The 19470-nt window shown below is 44.2% G+C and overlaps 1 protein-coding gene across 2 annotated transcripts in view; it reads right to left on the minus strand.

Moving 5' to 3' along the window:
* Positions 1-4727: 4727 nt before the first annotated feature.
* LOC146199932 (chitotriosidase-1-like) overlaps positions 4728-19470 on the minus strand; it is a 36956-nt gene continuing 22213 nt past the window's right edge. For both annotated transcript variants that reach the window (XM_084595301.1, XM_084595302.1), the window contains exons 5-7: positions 16950-17120; positions 6600-6719; positions 4728-4874 (exon numbers count right to left, since the gene is read on the minus strand). In XM_084595301.1, coding sequence (XP_084451427.1) covers positions 4746-4874; positions 6600-6719; positions 16950-17120 — 420 coding nt within the window. In that variant the 3' untranslated portion in view covers positions 4728-4745. The remainder of the gene's footprint in view (positions 4875-6599; positions 6720-16949; positions 17121-19470) is intronic.

The following is a 19470-nucleotide window of genomic DNA, read 5'->3' on the forward strand; positions in this document are numbered from 1 at the left end:
AAAAAACGTAAAAAGCTTCAGCCGCTTGGCTCCTGGAATTGCGAGAACGCGCCGGCGAGCGCCGGGCGCGCAAGTGTCCTCGCAGTGACGCAAGCCAAGAATGGCGGCGTGGACGCACAATAATCAAATCACAAGGCCAGCTGACCAACTCACCCCTTTAGGTAACGTTTCCGTGCTTGCGTAGCCTTCTTTATCACGGAACACGAGCGTTGGTGTCCTGGCACATCTGAGTCACAGAACTTCACAAAAAGGTCGCGAGGCCAGAGCCCATGCGGCGCACGTCCGCACAGCTCAGCATCTCAGAGAGCTCTACCGCCAAAAGAACCTCCAAGATGCTTGATTCAACCAGGGTTTGCGTTGATTACCGCTGTATTAACAAGATCACGAGAAAAGACTCCTACCATATGTCCCACATCTACGACAGTCTGGACTGCCTTCAAGGTGCAAAGCTATTTTCGTCACTTTAATTGCGCTCTGGTCATTGGCAGGTCCCGAAGGCAGCTGAAGACCGAGCCAAAACCACATTTTATTACCCCAGATGTCCTATATGGTTTCACCGTCATGCCTTTTGGCCTATGCAACGTTCCGGCCACATTCGAGCGAATGATAGACACAGTTTTGCGTGGCCTAAGGTGGAGAAAGTTCCTGGGCTATTTGGACGATATCGTATTATTTTCGCCAGATTTCGAAACTCATATATGTCGCCAGAAGCACGAACGCAATTCAGCAGCTAAACTTTGAAAAATGCACTTTTGCTGCCCGTGAACTCACGATTTTAGGTCATGTCGTTTCGACAGATGGTGTGCACCCTGATCCTGCCTAACTTCGTTCCGTGACAGCGTTTACGACACCCACTAATGAGGAACTACGAAATTTCTTAAGGCTTTGCTCTTATTTTAGGTGCTTAATTCGCAATTGTGCATCAATTGCTGCCACCTTGACTGAGCTACTCGGCAGTGATACCACTTTGTCGACTTGCTCAGATGCGTGCGACAACGCTTACAGCGCCCTGCGTCGTCTTCTAACGCTGGGCCATTTCGACGCAGCGGCTCCGACGAAAGTCCACACTGACGTCAGTGGTACTGGTCTCTTTGCAGTGTTTCGTCAGTGCAAAGCTGGATTCGACGAATATGTCGCTGCGTATGCCAGCCGCACACTCAGAAAAGCCGAACTATTGTGTAAAAAAAAAGAATGACTCGCCGTTGTGTGGGCCGTTGGCAAATTTTGCCCTTGCGTGCATGGCCGTCCTTTAGAGGTCGTTGCGAACCATCATGCCCTCTGTTGGCTTTCTTCATTGAAAGATCCTTCTGGTCTCTTGGCCCGATGGGGACTTTGGCTCCAAGAATATGACATCCACGTCATCTATCGGTCGGGCCGTAAGCATCAAGACACCGATGCCTTGTCCCACTCCCCGCTACCAGCAGAAATTGCGAGACTCTGTCGAGACTTGCATATTCTCTCGTCATGAGGGAAATGCCTTCAGAGCAGCTCAAGGATCCTTGCAGTAGGGCACTTCTGAACTTTCTCTCCGACCCCTCGGTGGTATACCATCACGCACTCTGCGGCGACAAGCTTCAAATTTCGACACCCATGACAACCTGCTCTACCGTCGCAATTACCACTCTGATGGCCGCCAATGGCTCCTAGTCATTCCATGACAGCTACGGGCCTTTTACATTTGCTCAGCTTTTCAAACGGACATGCAATGCGATCACGGGGGCCTTTTTAGATGTACACGCATCTGCACCTCCGATGTTACTGCCGTGGCATGTATAACTTTGTTTTAAAGTACGTGCACTCGTGCCTCGACTGCCAACGCCGCAAAACGCCCACCCACCGTACTTCTGGAGATTTACAGTCACTTCCTTGTCCGCTTCACCCTTTCGACCATGTTGGAATTATTTATGTGGGCCCCGCCGTACACGGTATGTGGCAAACAATGGATTATTGTTGCCATAGATCACCTGACGCGGTATGCTAAAACCACCACTCCCCCTGTGGCGACAGCCTAGGATGTGGCATCCTTTCTTCTGCGGAGGTTTATCCTTAGACATGGTGGCCCTTGTGAACTGCTCAGCGACCGAGGACACATCTTCTTGTCCGACGTCATTCAACCTCTGCTCCTAGAGTGCAATGTAATTCACAGGACTTGCACTGCCTGCCACCCTCAAACAAATGGCCTCACTGAGCGTTTTAATCGTAATTTGGGTGACATGCTGTCTATGTACGCGGCACGAACAGGCACGTCGTCCTTCCCTATATTACATTCGCGTACAATACAGCCCTACACCCTACTACAGGATTCTCTTCTCTCTTCCTTCTGTGTGGTCTTCATCCTTTCTTTCCCATCGATACTGTTACCGTACCACTCTGATACATCTCAGTGTACCACCGTTTCGCAAGTTGTCAAGCACACCGAAGATTGTCGCCAGATTGCACGGTCCCTCACGACGGCTACTCACTGCCTCCAATAAGCTTGCAACACAGAAAATCCATCTGCCCCACATTTCCCGCCTGGCCCTCTCGTCTGGCTATGGATATCCCTCAGTACATCAGGCCTCTCCAGAAACCTTCTGGCAAAATATCACGGTCCCTATCGGGTCTATCGTAGCGGGAATATTCTTTCAATTACGTTATTGCGCCCCTCACGCCGTCTCCTGATCTCCGTCGCCGCGGACGTGAGACAGTCCACGTCCAATGCCTCAAGCCTTATTATGACCCCGTGGTCTCCTCCACTCCTTACGACGCCAGTTTGGCTCCTTTTGTGGTCGGGGTCATTGTAAAGAAAAAGACGAGCTTGTGCTCGAACCTCGTGGTCGTCGTCTTCGCTCGCGCCTGGCTGGTCTCGCTGCTCTGTCACTGCTGCTGCTGGTGGTGGTAAAACATTTATTTTTGGAACCAGGGTACATTACAAAGGTTAAGGTGGTTCCTGATCCTGGCTGGTGTCTGTCAGGCCGTACCTGGCAGCGACCGCTTCAGCCCAGTCAACCAGCATCATTTGCACTGCTGGGTCCGAGCTGGCGACCGCGATCTCCCAACCATCTTGGTCCGTGAGGCCACATTGGGGCGGTGGCTTGAAATCTTCGCATAAAAGCATTATGTTATTAAAGGTGGCTCCAGGTTCGCAACATAGAGAGCATACACCTGCTTTAGATCTTCCAGTTTAATTCAGTGTTCTATAAGTAAGCCTCCACTCTCTTACGTCTTTCTGTGGACACCTGAAGGGAGGAAGTTGGGAGTGAAAGTGGATAGAGCGGAAGAGGAGGCCTAGTGGGTGCGCGGCTACGGAGTAATTTCGATCGCTTGGGGATCATTAACGTGCACTGACATCGCACAGTCCATGGACGCCTCTTTAGGTTTTGGGAAAGGAGGGCACAGTATGCTCTGAGCGGACACCACGGAATTTTGGACGCCCCCACTCTACTAGATCAAGGTCACGTGAAGGCCAAATTTAGTGCCACGTGAAGACCGACTCTACCTAGCGTAGTGCACATTTAGCTTCCATTGTAAATTCATTTATATGAAAGGAAAGCGGCGGCATATGCCAAGGTCACTTGAAGCTGAAGATTGGCCTCACGCTGACAGATAAAATGAGGTTTTGGGTTAATAATAAAACAATTGTTTCACAGGAAAGTATAGGCGCAGTACTTGTCACACTAGTTCTGTGGACAAATATTATGGTGAGGCTACCAAAAAATATAAAATAATATGCCTCTGCCCGTGCCACTAGGTATAACGGGCTAAAGACAGCTTAACCACGCCCCAAGGGATGGGATAAAGGTGAGAATTAAAGTAAAAGCAAATACGAACCGTAATGGTTACACACGGAGTAATGCCGACAACTTAGGTATCTTTAACATGCAATGACATCGCACAGCACACGAATGCCTCTTTGTTTTACCTCCATCCAACTGCAGCCGCCGGCCATCGGGTTTGCTAAACCGAGCGAAGCACGTCACCTCCTTCTCTTTCTCCACTTCACATTCGTGTAGAGAGAGAAACAGGCTTCGAACAGAAATGGATGAAATCTGTGATTGTGGCTAGTAGGGCTAAGCACTGCAATTTGTGTTCCCACAATGAATAGAAAGACTGTCCTTACTAGCTCTCCTCAGCGGAGAGCGCAGAATACTACTCCAGATTGAATGCGTGAAAACTATCATTCTCGTTGTGTAGCAAAAGGATGTCACAGGGCGCTGAGGGTAAGAACAATAGCTTCTGTTCGAGAAAGAACGAACAAAACTTGCAACCTTCTCCCAGAGTATAGTTATGGAAGGCAACGAAAACGGTTCAAACTCTGCGCACGCAAAATTCAAGCCGAGACCGAGACAATGAATCTAAAGTTGGAGATGTTGCGACTTCCTGTGATGTCGACATAACACAGCACAGCGCAGCAGCATTCTGCAGCCTTGGCAGTGAAGAAAAAAATCTTTAAAGGAATACCAATAACGTCGGGAGACTCAATTTACCCTTGAATTATAGCGCAAGGCGCATGACGTAACCCGTGAAGCAGCAAAAGACTAACTTGCAGAATATAATTACCAAAACCACGCAAAAATTGTTTCGTATACTGTAAATAAGCAGACTTGATTGCTCTCCTGGAATGTTTCATTAGAGAGATTAGTCTTAATTGTTGGCTCCAAAGAAGTACTCATGACCAATTCAAAACTGACAAAACTTCGGATAAAGAACAGTACACAAATAAAACTGCAGATCCCTCACTGGCCGTCTGAACGTCCATAGTAGATTTATTTGGGATGTTTGATGATGCTCCTCTGAAGCGGGAAAGGCTTGTTTCCACAAATTCCAGCCCAGTCATCCGCGTTTAGGGTGAATGTCATGGAGCCTCCGTAGCCATTTCTGACAGCCCATTCGGCCTGGAAGCATCCAAAATAATTTTTATTCTCGAAGTATATAAAGAGCACAAAAACTAAATGAAGTGCTTAATACTGCTAATATTTAAGCGCAAAACGCCTCCCGTATAAGCTTGATTCTTAAGCCATAAATTCAACGCGTTTTCTAGTTGTGTTTGTGGCTGTAACAACATTCATTCAAACTGGAAAAAGTAAAGCCGACTAAAAAAACTTAACGTGCAAAGATGAAAAGACAGAGAGGGGCAGGAATAGTCAATAGAGAGTGCTTGTATATACATAGATGAAATACAATACATATAGGTGCAATCAGGCGTACACTGGCTCTGTTCCTGACTAATAATGACCATTTTTGCCAAAGGACGACCTAAGATCGTCAATAACCCCGGAAGCATTTTCTAAGCAGCAACCTACCATTAAAGACAAGAAATACTGTTGCCTCTAAAACTGAGGAATGCTTTTTCTTAATGGCAGTAGATGAAATGCTGCCGTATATGTGAGGACCAAATTATTGTGGGCTGCTATCAACTTCAAACATCATCGATGTAATCGCTTTCTAAACTGGCATATGTGGCATATTCACGCTCATAGGAATATCTGGCACCTACGCACAAGGTTTCTAAAGTTGCGGCACAAGGGTAGCCGTTCTAGTAATAGCACACATTTTCTCCTTAATCTTTTCAGTTGTTTCAATTTTTTTCCTTTATATCCGCCTCCCGAGGGCTCATATTTATTTGTCCACCAAAGAAGAGACTTAAATTGACAAAAGAGGAGCGTGAAAATTTCGATACGCTATTGCGCATCGGAATCTACCCCATCTCACCGTTCACCACAACTTGGTAACCAGGGTGTCCGTGGGTATTGCGCACACTGCATTATTGCCCTGAGAAGCAGGCTTTCAATTCTTCCTTTTTCACATGGAAAGCGAGCAAAGTAATAGCAGAAATATTTGGTAGGACACCCGTTTCCTCTTCTTGACGTTCTGGGTTAGAATGCGCCTTCTTAATGTAACAATGTCGGCTATTTATTGTTCATTTTTGTACGCTCCTACATGTACTGATTTTTTTTTTTACTCTCAAGGCTTATCCGGCGCTGCAGAGAGGTGCGTACAAGGGTTCAACAAAATCCGAGAATACAAACAAAATGAACAACTAAGCACTGGAGCAGATTGAAAATCCAAAAAGGTGACAAAAGCAAAGTGCCATAACAAGAATAAGTGGCAGAGGCTTTAAGACAGGAAATTTCTTAACACGTCTTTGAATGCTTCAATGCGGGAAATGAGTGGGACGGATGGTTGTACTGTTTTCCGCTTCAGGCAAGCATCGAATGGAATAAATGAAGATCTGTACGGTAAAATGGAGGCCGAACTTTCAGCAGGCTCAGAAAGAGGTTATATTTTCAATAACAAGCTGGCTAAAAAGGTTTGTGGGTTTGAAAGAAAATGGAGAGATTTTTCTCGACAAATACATTTTGTTGACTTAGTTAATATTTCATTACAAACAAATAGCGGTAGGGGAACAATTAGAAGTAATTAAACGCGCTGTTATATCGTAAAAGTAGTAAAGAAGGATTACTACAATGAAAGTATAATTTATAAAACGGTCTCTTTGGTTAATAGCTTAGTTTTCGTGTCTCCATGAATCAATTTAAAGTCAATTTCCAGTCAAGAGTGATCTAAATCATTCCATGTCTATGTGCCACTGTTGCACACAGTAAAGAAACTGCCCCTACCTTAATTGCCACGCTATCCTGGTCGTCGTAACTAATCCACAGGGTTCCATTATGTAGGAATGGAACCTTCGCTTCTTCGTCATATTCACACGAAGCTCCATCTTCCAACAACCTGCACACCTGGCAAATAATATACCACATGATGTTGCAAATTTTTGAGTTCTCTGTGTTATTCAAAACAAATTGATTACACAAAATTGTGTCAACTAGTGTTTTCTTGCTAATGCTTAGGTGTCCAGGAATGAAAATGTCCACAGCACAAAAGATAATGGTTATAGACCATTTTCGCGGCGAGGTAGAAAAAGCCTCGAACAGGAGCGCGCAGCCTCACTCCTCCTTTCTGCTCTGTGGGGACGCGGTGATTGCAGCGAAGGCGCCAGGGCAATCAACGCAGAAGCCCACGCGCTACGCAGTCTTTTGCACACAAAACATCTTGAACAGATGAAAACCGTCTAAGGTTCTCAAGTGATACGAGCGATGCTCAATTTCTAGTTCGTTACATTTCGTACGCTTTAGACATATCCTATACCTTACCTCTCTACCGTCTTTTCCCCCGTTCCTTTCCTTCCGATCCACGATTGTTTCATTTCTGCCGGCCATACATAGCTACTAACAAGTGCCGCGGCTAGCAAAACCTTTTCCTTTTCGTTAGTGTTTTAATTATCAAGGAAATAACAGCTTAAAACATATCGGTAATAAAAGATAGAGATGAAAAGCACTGTGAGTTCATATCGCTATTCCAGTTGCAGCTATTTCTATCGGGCTATGACGAGCGGCCGCTTAATTTCAAACACCAAGCAAAAATGTTTCGCTTGGCAGCCTTTCATGCGAGTTCCGAACAGTGTGTTTGTAGAGAAGAGACAGAAAAAGCTCAATACCCGTGTGAAAAGCGGATGATGTTCTTTACGGCAAAATTTTACGGTTGGCTGCCTGGAGAAGAAAAATTATTTCGACGTACCTGAAGGTTTTGCAAGTGTGAAAAAACATGATGGTCCCAACTGAAGACAACGATGCCAAATAAATTGGTCGTCACTTTATTGTTTAACCAAATAGTGCCACAGTAAACATTTTTAGAAAACATGGCTCTCATAAGCTTTTGGTGCCGATAATAAATGTGAATGTGGTCATGGGAACGACAGCCATTTCCTTTTAATAAGCAAATCTTGCGACAACAGATGTTTAATGTAATAGTTGTTCATAAAATTACCTTCATTTTGTCACTTTGAACGTCAAACTCTACATAACCAAACCAAATGAAACAAATTTCGCTGTGGTCATTATGGGACATTATTCGTAAAGTCAAGATTTTATGAGATTCTACTATCCATTTCCTATTTCTTCTGCTGGACCTCAGCATTACAGCTGCATCAGACGATTCACAGCGAGGGACCAGTCACAGAAATTCCAGGATAGCAGCTCCCGTCTTCGACGACAGCCATCGCTGCTAACCACAAGCAATTGGTAAACCGGTGGCAGAGTAATGCAGCGAATGCTGAAATACGATTGCCAGGTGGTCAGTGCCAAGGACGCTTCAACGCCACTTGTTACCCTCAAACAGTGATCGAGGGCACAGTAAATGGAAATGAAGTGGACAATGGATCATGAATATAACCTTAGTGGATGCGCAACAACTTCTCCCAGTATCCGCTGAAGTAGTAAACAGTCTATTAGCATGATCGGTTTGCCCAACAAATTTAGCACGATTATTGTGCTCCTACAATCACATGAAACGGCATTGGCTTGCTTTCATTGCTCTAAGCTGTTGCGGTCACCCATCCATAGAAATCTTTCAAGAATAAAAATTAGATCCAAAGATGTCCTGTATTGTTTTATTCACCACGCCAATGGTACGCCACCGCCCCTCTGTGCCATACAAAAGCTACACGCTGACTGTAATCAGGCTTGCGGTCCATGGCCGAGAAATGCCTTTTGCTTATATGAAATCGTATCTGTAGAACGTATTTATGATTTTCGCTTGCTACAAACACAAGATTTGCTCTCCTAATATTACAAACATGACATCACTACCAAGTTTACAACGCCGAAATACTGATATACCCACCATAAATCTGGATGTATGGGAAATTCTACGATACCGTACAATTTTCAAGCTCAAATCTTTGGCTCACAATCTACCAGCAATACTGAATAAATTGATACACATAGTAAGCCCCAGTCGAGAAGAACACGAGGTCTTCGTTTTTAGAGCAATGAAATTGCTGTTTGCTGTTTTTTATTTTTAGATGGAACAACTCACTTTTTACGATGAAGCTACTGAATTTGTTTCACTACTTTCTTTTTTTTTTGTCGTTCAAAATGTGAATTTCATGTTTTGAACTGTTTGCGTTTACAATTTTAAGATGCAATTAGTAAATGGTTTGATTTGTGTCTTTCTTTTTGATGCCCAATGTAAATTTCATGTTTTGCACTGTTTATCAACCGACTATATAATGATTGTTAGTGCTAAATTCTACTGCTGTGTTTTCTTTTTGTGTGCTACTGCCCCGTAGTGGTCTCTTGTACCTTAGTCAAGCTTCATGGGGAGCTTTTAGCCCAGGAGGCCATTGATTCATATATTTCGCTCGTTTTTGAATGAATGGCTAGATGCTGCTGAAAAGATTTCTTTTTAAGTCAGAGCGAAAAAGTGTGCACATGCAAGCTCCGCAATACGGATCTGTGTTCCTTGTCTTCTCTCCCGCCGACGTGACCGCAAATACCAGCCACGGCCGGTCTCGAGGGAGAGCGCGTTTCTCTCTTCTCTTACGGCCTCTCCAATGGGGTCTGTTTCCACCGCCCGCCGCGCCTCAGTGAGGTCGCCACCGCCCCACTGCTGCTCCTCCGCTACAGCCGTTCACGCGCAAGGGAAACGCGCGCTCACTCTTCGCTCCGCCCGCATCGGTTGCAACCGGGAAGGTCCTGATATTTCACCCCTTATGGCTTATAGGAAAAAGCCGTAATCAGCGTCTGATTTATTGTGTATAAGCAATAAAATGGGCAATAAAGCGCACGAGACCGCGCGCGCATTCGTTAGAGCTGTCGCGCACGGTCGAATGAAGTTTCGGGTGAACTTACATCATCACTTTTTGCCCCGAAATTTTTCACAAACCTATATGTACCATTTTATGCAGTGTGCCTTTCAAAGCTGCAAGCACGTATAGCGCGACCTACCGCTAGTGCATGGCAAACTGTTCGATGGATATTCTGTCAACTACTGCCATTTTCGTTTAGAGAAAAAGAGGCACTGAAGAGAATTCATAGCACGTCTCAGATTCAGAGTAAGGAACAAAAATTTACCCATACAGTTAAAATTTCAGTTGTCTAGTGAAGTGGGCTGTTCTAGCTTCGTTTAAAACAAATCAGTAAGTTGAAAGACAGCAGATGTATACGTAGTCTCGCGACTGACGCACACGTAGACAGTCGTAGTCAATTTAATACAGTGATAAAAACACAACATTTAATCAAGGAAATGGGCATAAACAGGTATGCATAATTGAAAAGAGCAGCAAGCAATAAACAAAATGTCCTTCAAAGTTAACACATTGCACTCATTCATGAAAACGGTACATGCGGCTAGAAAATTAAAGTCTCAAAATCTTTCTGGATCGTTTGTGCAGATAAGGAACTGGCCTTTCGTTCCTGTCTGTCACTTTCTTAGCATAATTGACAAGAAGGATTCTGAGAAATTTCTCACATATTAAAGAAGCGGACCTTATAGCATGGCTATTGTCAATGCCTTCCGGGCAACTCAGCAAAGGTGAGTTCTCAAGTGCTGGCTGGATTAAGATTTGAAGGACTTCAAGGACATTTGTGTGTGGTAGGTGCACGACAGCTTTTTGAAAAAAAAAAGACACAACCTTGTCCAAGAGGGCTACAAACTCTGATTTTTTGAAAATGCAGTCCGCTAGAATCTTGTCCTCGCAGAATAGTGTACATGGGGCTGCTTCTTTCGCTGGTTTCAAGAAGGATAGCACAAGCGTCACACTTGAATTCACTGATTAACTTCACAATGTATCCAGCGACGTAAGCTAAACCAGAATACGTGACAGTGGGTAATGGGATGACAGGAAATACCATCACTTCTTTCAGTTCCTTGGTTACTGATTGCGGCAGAGCTGAAATGATTTCGTCGGTGTCGACAGTAGGTGCCTAGGCGCGCAATACAGCGCGACATACAACTCCTATAGTCACCTCTGAATAAATAGCACAGGGAAAAGCTTTTATACCCATTATAGAGGAGTCTCCCTTGAGTAACAGTGGCGAATGTGTAATAAGCAAAGCATTCTACCATAATAATGGGGCAGCGATTGCTCTCTATAAGGCAGGCATTACTTCACAGATAGTTACAAGGAACTATTAGTTCAAAAACATACTAGAAAAAGAAAGAAAATATTGCTAGGAATTAGTGCTTGAAATAGATTTTCTGTTTTTTCATGAAATAATCATGATATCATGCAAACATTTCATTAAACCAACGTTTATTTGCAAAATTAAAATAATATGTTTTTAATACAACATAAAACATTTGCTGGTCTATAAATTATAGCAAAATTGACAACAAAACTTAAAAGAGTTCCTCTGACGTTATACTAATACTTTATGTCATGTAAGCATTGTGCAACTTATATTACATTTTTATAAAATTATTTTCGTCTTCAGTGTTACCTCGATGGTTTCTCATCTAGCGCTGAAAGACGGTTTTCCCATTGTTGCTGTTATGTTTGCTTTGAAGAAGCTTCGATGTGATCACTACTCATTCATATTTTTTTTTATTCATCTTCTTGTACAGGCTTGGGAAAAAATTCAGATTAAAATGAACACAAGTAGGTACCATGCCGCAATACATGTCATATGCTTGTCGAACGTTTGCTGAGCGACAGTGTTTTTTAATATAAAGACTCCATTCACGTGTGTAGCACGCTGACAGGATGCCGCTGCAGCATCTACCTTCTGTAGTCTCTCATTTAGGGGCTGCACTCACCACGAAACCCGCGGGCGACAGCGCGAAGCCAGGCAAAAGCCACCCGCCGCCACTGAAGCAGATGCGGAGCGAACAGTGAGCAGGTCGCGCCCCTTGCGGCGGCGGAGAGCGTACCTCAAGGAGAAAAGTTCCCATCGGTCACGCGGCGATTGAGAAGGCCGTATGAAAGAGCGCGGGCTCTCTCCCTCGAGACCGGCCGTGTACCAGCATGGCGGTTGTCCGCACCTTAGCCGCTAGATGGTGCCAACTACGCAAAATGGCAGCTCACAAGTAGAAGGGAATTGTGCAGTCTGTAAGCCGCGGATATTGTAAACATAGAACCTAATTGCCATCCGACGCCGAAATGCGTTCAACTTAAACACGCAGAGATAACAGATAAAAATTCTCTCGTCTTATCTAGGCTAAGCCTGGTTATGCAAGAAAAAACCTGTTTTGCTTCGAAACACTCTGTTGTCAAGTCAGGATAGATTCATATATACAGAGCGGAAGTCAAACCATCGGTTCTTGCGCGCGGCTCTTCCATGGCTGTATTCGAATCTCAAGCACACCAAAGCCGGGTAAAGGCGTAATAAGATATTGGGGACATTTTGAAGAGGGAGATCGTTGGAGGGGAGCCAAATGGGCAGTGGTGACGGTGGAGAGAACACGTAGGCAGGGGACTCGAAAGCTGTGCGGCATTGTGTCAAGCAATATTGCATATTTGTGGATATACGTACCGGTACGAATATAGTTTTAAGTGTGTGTGAACATTGAGAATTAGCAGCAGGGTTACGAAGTAAAAGAACCGAAGCAGCAGTAGAGGAAGAAGGGAGCGCCGCCGATCCCGTGCGCCGCACCTGATGTCAAATTGTGGCGCCCAAGACCGTTGCTCGAAGAGGGTTGTAAAACTGTCGCTTTAAAATGATTATATGCTGCAAAAGCTTTAAGGCTACGTGACACAGGAAAATAAGCCCTCATATTGCGCGCAACTCAAGAAACCTGCTTGCGACGTACCAACGCCTCAGGATGGTTGCTGTTTGAAACAGTGCTCTAAAGGTTTCATTGCACTTTACAAGTGTGAGCTACACTCTGAAGAGCTGCAGTCGCTGTTTCTAATCAAATGTTTTGAGCATTACTTAAGCCGTACGCATGTTACTTTGCAGACGTATAGCTCTGCTTTACATACATATAGGACATACATCATGCAGTTCAGGGCGTGCAGACCATAACAATACCCCCTTGTCTTCGAAGTACAGTCTTTGTCGAAAATATGTAGAGTGCTTCTTGGGATAGTTACGAGGCTCGTTGCGCATCCTAGCTTGCTTCTCCCTGTGTGAAGACGTCAGATGCATCACCGTATATTTATTAAGAACTACAATCGCTCTCCTGAGTTAAAGCGAGAATGTCTCCTTTATAGCCAGATTCTGCATTTCTCCATTGTTCACTCTTAGTACAAACTCAAGAAAGGAGTTGTTTCGTCCACGCTTTATACGCTTCCAATTAAAGCGTAACCCACTCGGGGATCCTGCCATCCTGCATAGCATGCCACATTCCTTAAAATTTCTGTATCATGCACTATGCCAGGGCACGCTCATGGCAAAAAATCATTTTAGCCTATCTGTTAGTGCTCTTTAATGACACTTGTGTTTGTCTTAAAGGTAGCTGTAGGTAGCTGTATTAATATTATAAACGTAAAATAAGGAGAAGAATTTGTATGCACGGTTGCTAAAGATCTGCTAAAGACGTGTATAACCACTGCGGATCCCATTACAAAAATAATATGCGCTCAAATATGAGCCCTTCATCATATCTGCAGAACAATTACGTGTAAAAACATAGCGAGCTGGGACACTTGCATTCGAACACACAAAAAAAAGTCTTGTTGGCTAGGTATACGTCTCTTGAGGCTTCTGTGCCCCTTCTCAAGAAACAGTGTCAAAGCATGCAAACACACATGACGAGAAGAGTAACAAAGCGCTTACTAGGAACTGACAGTTTTCTGCCTCCTCATTAAGAACAATAATACTAATACATATGCGCTTAAAAAAGAAAATCAGAGGAAAAAGAACAAATTTAGAAAGTGCTTGCTATTGTACCATGAAACAAATGTAACCAGCGTGAAGAAGAACCGTTAAGGAGATAGCCGAGGCTAGGAAAATATCCATACAGGGAAGTACGCGTGTTAGCACCCTTACGGTATTATTGATGCAAACCCTGTCGCCCCTATTGGACTGTTAATCCTTGTTTATTGTACATAGTGTGATTGTTGTGTCAGAATATTCTTCCGTTTTTGTCTGTCTTTTTTCTTATTTTACCGTCCTTCCTTTTTGGTTCTTTCTATGCCTGTTTTTATTATTTGTTGTGTTACTTAGCTGGAAGAAAATTGTCAGTTTCTAGTCAGCGCTGTGTCTCTCTTCTCGTCGAATCTATCGTTTTGTGTTTGTGTTCTTCCTTTTGAAAGATCGGCCGACAAGCCCACCGATATGTCCTCGCCCATGTTTACTGCAGGCTTCCACAAAACTGCAGAAATCACTTTATGGCACCTGTACGAAAGCATCTAGATTTCAAGACACGCAAATCTTTTGTGATCCCCACTTAAACGTGCACAATAGCCTTCCGGTTTTTGCTGCATCCTCGTTGCTGTGACTGCGTAGACATTCCCGAAACTCGTACCTTTCAGACAATTCACTTGGAACTTTAACGACGGTAAATAAAAAAAAGTAATATTTTCACACTAGTGTCGAATCTTCGGTGAGGAATGACAACGACATTGAAATATCCCAAAATCTGAAAGGAAGTTTTGATCTCGCTTATACTTGAAGCCACGCCCTCGATTTCAACACTGGACATACAAACGCCGTTTCAGAATGCTTTCTGGGCCGTCCTTCTAAGCATATTTAGGATCGTGGAAATATTTAGTATAGAGTTACGTGTTTCAGGGCTAGGTATGCAAAGAAGGGTGTGCAGAAGGCGAATGAAGAGGACGAAGTGCTTACTCTTTGGTGCAAGCGCAGTCAATCTTCGAACTAGGCGCATCACTGCTTGAAAAGGAGCCAAGGTCGCAATGTTGCGCCATAAGCACAAAAGGAGCTGTACTGTCGCTCCGTGACTTGCTGGGTTGAGTCATGTAGGCTATCCCAGTCAGGCCACCACTGCGAAGCAGCCGCAACAGTGGTACGAAGATGGAACCCAGCACCTCCGCCAAATATGTTACGTGTTTCGAGGCTAGTTCCAGAGTACAAGACAAGGTGTACATTAGACGACCACTGCCCAGGACAGCACAGCACAGAGCGAACAACACGCTCAGCCCTTCGACATCGTCGATCGTCCTCTTCGCTCGCCTTGTTCGTAGCAATATCTTTCAGCAATTCTCCTTTTCAATAGGTGGTATACAATCGGCGCTGCGTTGATTCGACGCCACCCACCATTTTCGTGGTGCACGTAGCCATGCAGACGACCTAGAGCATTGCTGGTGCGGGTCTCGTGGTTGCACCGCTTTGTGACTCGCGGTGCAGACTACCGGCCATGGTCCCGCGGTGGTGTTTAGACCATAAAACGTTTGGACTACTGCGCGTTGCAGCTAGTTGAAAAACAGCGTTCAATAATGGCGTTCTGCACAGACAACCTAGTGCATTTTCCTGGTGCGGGTATCGTGTCTTGTAGTCGCAGTGCTTTCTTTGAGGATAATGTGCAGCGAACCATGTGCTGTCTTGTCAACTGCGCTGCGCCTCACCTGCGGAACTCATGAAACATGAGGCAGTACACGAAAGGTCTGTTAAAAGTTGAACGCCCAGATACGTCACAAACGTCAGGAAATGGTGGCGACGATCTTTTTGCTTTGCCAAAAACGAGTTGACCGACGATGTGGAAATTATCTACATATGGATAAAGCGGACATAAACTATACGTTCGTCCGCAGCACAAGCCTTTTGTCTAGAGAGCACTTAAAATGCAAACAAAAAGAAATATTTGCATTTGCACAATTATCTTGAGAATCGTCTAGATAAGTAGCCAAAGATTAAAATTCTGCATGATGATAACATCGTTGTGATCGGAGAGGTGTTTTCCGATCACATATTTCGATCCAGGCCGGAGCATACGCTAAATTTCGCCATTTTCTACTTTGTGTTTTCAGGTGCGCCATCGCAGTCATTTCGCGAAAAACTACTGATTCCATTCATGGCTCCATATGACAGCTGATGGCGAAGTTGTCCACGCCACTGTGTGTGCATGAATTGTTTGGGGGAGACATATTTTCACACTGGAACGGTCCTTTTTTTTACGTACAGACGGTGGTAAACCGTCGTAGCAACCTTCCATGCTCGACAGTCCAGGGTCCGGAATCACGTACAACTTCAGACGTGCCCTTTTCCGACACTGTGTGTACCTAGAAAAAAAAATCAACCCTCTATCGTTGGACTCCACAAATCAGCGGCTCCATTGCTAACTTTCCCTTCCCTCCTCAATTCTCCCATATCACTGTCCAAAACTCTGATTCGAACCTGTCATTTGCAGCCTCCCCAAAAAGCGTGGTCATCTTGTGGTCCAAGTTTAAACTCGGCGCCCAGCCAGGCTGCCCCTTTTTCATGTAGTACGCAGTTAGTCAATTCGAAGCACCTTGTGGGATCAAGTGCATTCTCAGAGCTCCAAATACGAAGGCTCTCTCCAGACACTTCGCTCACCTGTTATGAAGAGCGCAATGCACACGCGGTAGTGGGTCATCTAGTCGTTCGGGTCCTCTCTGCGAATTCATTCCCGCCGTATTGTCTCCCGCTTTAATAAAAGCGATGCCGTCTTCGAGCACTCTCCCTGCCTTGGTTTTGATGTCGAGAAGGACACCACATGCGGCATATTTTCATCGTTGCTTCCGTTTCGTGACCGGCTCGCGCAACCGTAAACTGCATAGAACACCATCATGAAGCGTTGTTTTCTAACTGGCTGCAACGCGTAGTAGTTCAAACGTTTTGCCATCCAAACGCTACCGCGATACCGTGGCCAGCAGTCCACATCACTAGTGACAAAGCGCGGCCACCAGGAACCCGGTTGCTACGCGCACCTCAAAAATGGCGGGCGGCATCGGTGCACCGCGGCGCGGCAGTGAGCCAGTGCATGCCACTCATAGGACCTAGAACCTGCTTTTGCTGCTTATTTTTGGTGAGCGTCCATATCTACCTTTTTTGCGCAATTTTAATGGCTACTTTAGGTTGGGGAAACCTATGCAATGGGATAAAGCCAGTTATAATCCCCATTGTTCCATACCACGTGGCTGAAGGGGGCCGGCTAAGGGGCAGTACTTCCCAGGCTTACTCAAAACAAACAAAAATGAGGAAGGCAAGAAAATTGAAATGATGTGCCATGTTTTTAACGAATAATCACAGCTATCGCGGACTTACTTCAGGATAGTAGACGAAGCCATCCCCTCTTTCTTGGCGTCCAGTGGCAAGTGCGCCGACTTCCCATGAGTCAGGATCTTTCAGCACCCACGCGAGCCCGTAAGTCGGAATACCGACCATGATTTTGGACTTTGGCATGCCCAAGTTCGCCCAGAGTTCAACGCTATTTTTCTGCACAGAATGCAAGGGCAAGGAACAAATAATCAGTTCACCTTTAACGCACCTCCTATGACATAAAATTTTTCAATAAATTTGCATGTTTCACGCACTGCTTTTTTTTAATTTTGTGTTGAGAGATCTAGCTGAAGCAGAGTTCTTGACACAGCGCAATCCTGTTGCTGCTGGAGAAGACCATTTACCCCTACGCCCATACAGCACAACAAAATCTGTGCACTTTAGCTACTCTGCCTGAAAGGGTCTCTTAAAAATAAAGAACGAACGAATTTGCGGTATTGTCAGAATGTATTCTAAATGGTATTGCGCACAAGTGTGCTTGCTCAATATGTAATGATATTTTGATTGTTCTTTTTCACTTCGTAACAGTGATGCTCCTTTTTATGTCACGAGAACTTGGGCAAAAATACTTCCTAATAGTCACAGGCATTCGTTTTCACCGCAGCGTATACATAATTACCCGATAGACTGTTGGTCATTCTGCAGCATTTTGCTTCAATGTAACAATTCTGTTCAGCATTTTTGCTAGAGGCACGTAATTTTGCATCTAGTACTGCAATTAAACAAAAATACTACAGGCATTTCCTCAACTCATGCCTGCTGTTGGACAATTACATTGTAGCGATAATATTAAACAGATTCGCTGGCAGGTAGAAAAGCGATACCATTTCCGTAAACATAGGCGAATGTTTCCGACATGGCTTACTGCAAAAAGCACTGAACCTATGCTTCTTGACTTCTTGAACACGACGCTCTCGGTTCATTCTGCCTACCAAATAGCATTGCATGGAAAGTTAATAACACGTGTTTGGTTTAGTTTTGTTCATTAACATGTTAGATCAGCAACATCTCCCTTGCTTCCCTTATTCAGTTTAGGTCTCTCATAATACATATATACGATGACCGAAATGTAAAACCTAATGCACAACTCCGGGTGCCATTGTTGACTCCGCGATGGGGTAATGTATCCGTGTTTGTAATCTTGATTCGGTGCCTAACGTTCAACGTTGGAAGACGAACCTAAAGCATATCTTTTCATATTTGCGCGTGGTAGGGGGTTCTACTGCATATAAAATTTCCGCCAATCAATGACGTCGATTCTTAGGAAGGTTACTTAAAATTAAAAGCGCTTTACAGTATCAATGGCGACACACAGGTGAAAATGAGGACAATTTGCTCCACTATGTAATGACAGTCCCCCTGCAGGACGTTCGCGGCAATCGAAATGTACACTATATAAGTACGGCGAATTGCCGCAGTGATATTCGCCTTGATGTTAGTAAAGAATCTAGTAAAGCGTTTCTATTCGATCTGATTGCTACGGCTAAAAACAACTGCAAAACAAGATGCAAATGTCCGCAATAGTAAGCCCCCTCTTCAGTACCATTGAGGTCCTCCTGCTCCGCCATATAATTATATATAATTATATATAATTATATATATATATATATATATATATATATATATATATATATATATATATATATATATATATATATATATATATATATATATATATATATATATATATATATATATATATGAAGGAAAGAAGCCAACAGTCGGCGAGGCCAAGGAAAGTGTTGGGGATGGTACTTTATGTCTTTTTTTAATGTTTACTTGGATAATCACAGAAATTAGTAATGTAATCTGTTAAGGGGAAAGATAATTAGATACAAAGTAGAAGAAAAAACAACGTGCCGATGGTGTGATCCGAACCCACGACCTCCGAATAACGCGTCCGGTGCTCTTCCAACTGAGCTACATCGGCCGCTGTCCCCCCTGCTACTTTCTTGGGTACTTATGTTGTCTGTATACGAACCTTGAGAGTGTTCACCAGCGCCACCCTCAGCCATAGCGGCGGACGTGGGACGTCCTTTGTTACCGCCAGCGTCACGTAGAACGTGATCAAGAGCGATATATATATATATATATATATATATATATTATATATGTGTTATTCGTAAGTGCAATATTTTGAGTTCACTCATAGGTATATTTTAGTCCACATTCATAGGTTATATCACATGACTATTGCTTTGCCTTTTCTAGACACTATCTACTCAGAAAAGGAGAATGAACCTCTTAATGAGGAAAAATGAATGACATGTGAAACAAGCTTTTGAAGCCATGTTACTGCCATCTGAAGAGGTGTAAGCTTCCTCATCTTAGATAGAGTGTGAAAAGTATTTACTGATATTAAATGTGTGGGCGTTCACTGCTGTCAAAGGGAGCCTTGTATGCTACTCCACTGTCCGGAAGTCAGAAAAGGCAAGTAAAAGAGAGTTAGGGTGCGAATAGAGGGTGACATCATTATGCAGGGAAATTGTTTGTGAGAAGCCAGGAT

The sequence above is a fragment of the Amblyomma maculatum genome, chromosome 2 (genome assembly GCF_055883805.1).
Source record: "Amblyomma maculatum isolate TAMU_Amacu chromosome 2, ASM5588380v1, whole genome shotgun sequence".
NCBI lineage: Eukaryota > Metazoa > Arthropoda > Arachnida > Ixodida > Ixodidae > Amblyomma > Amblyomma maculatum.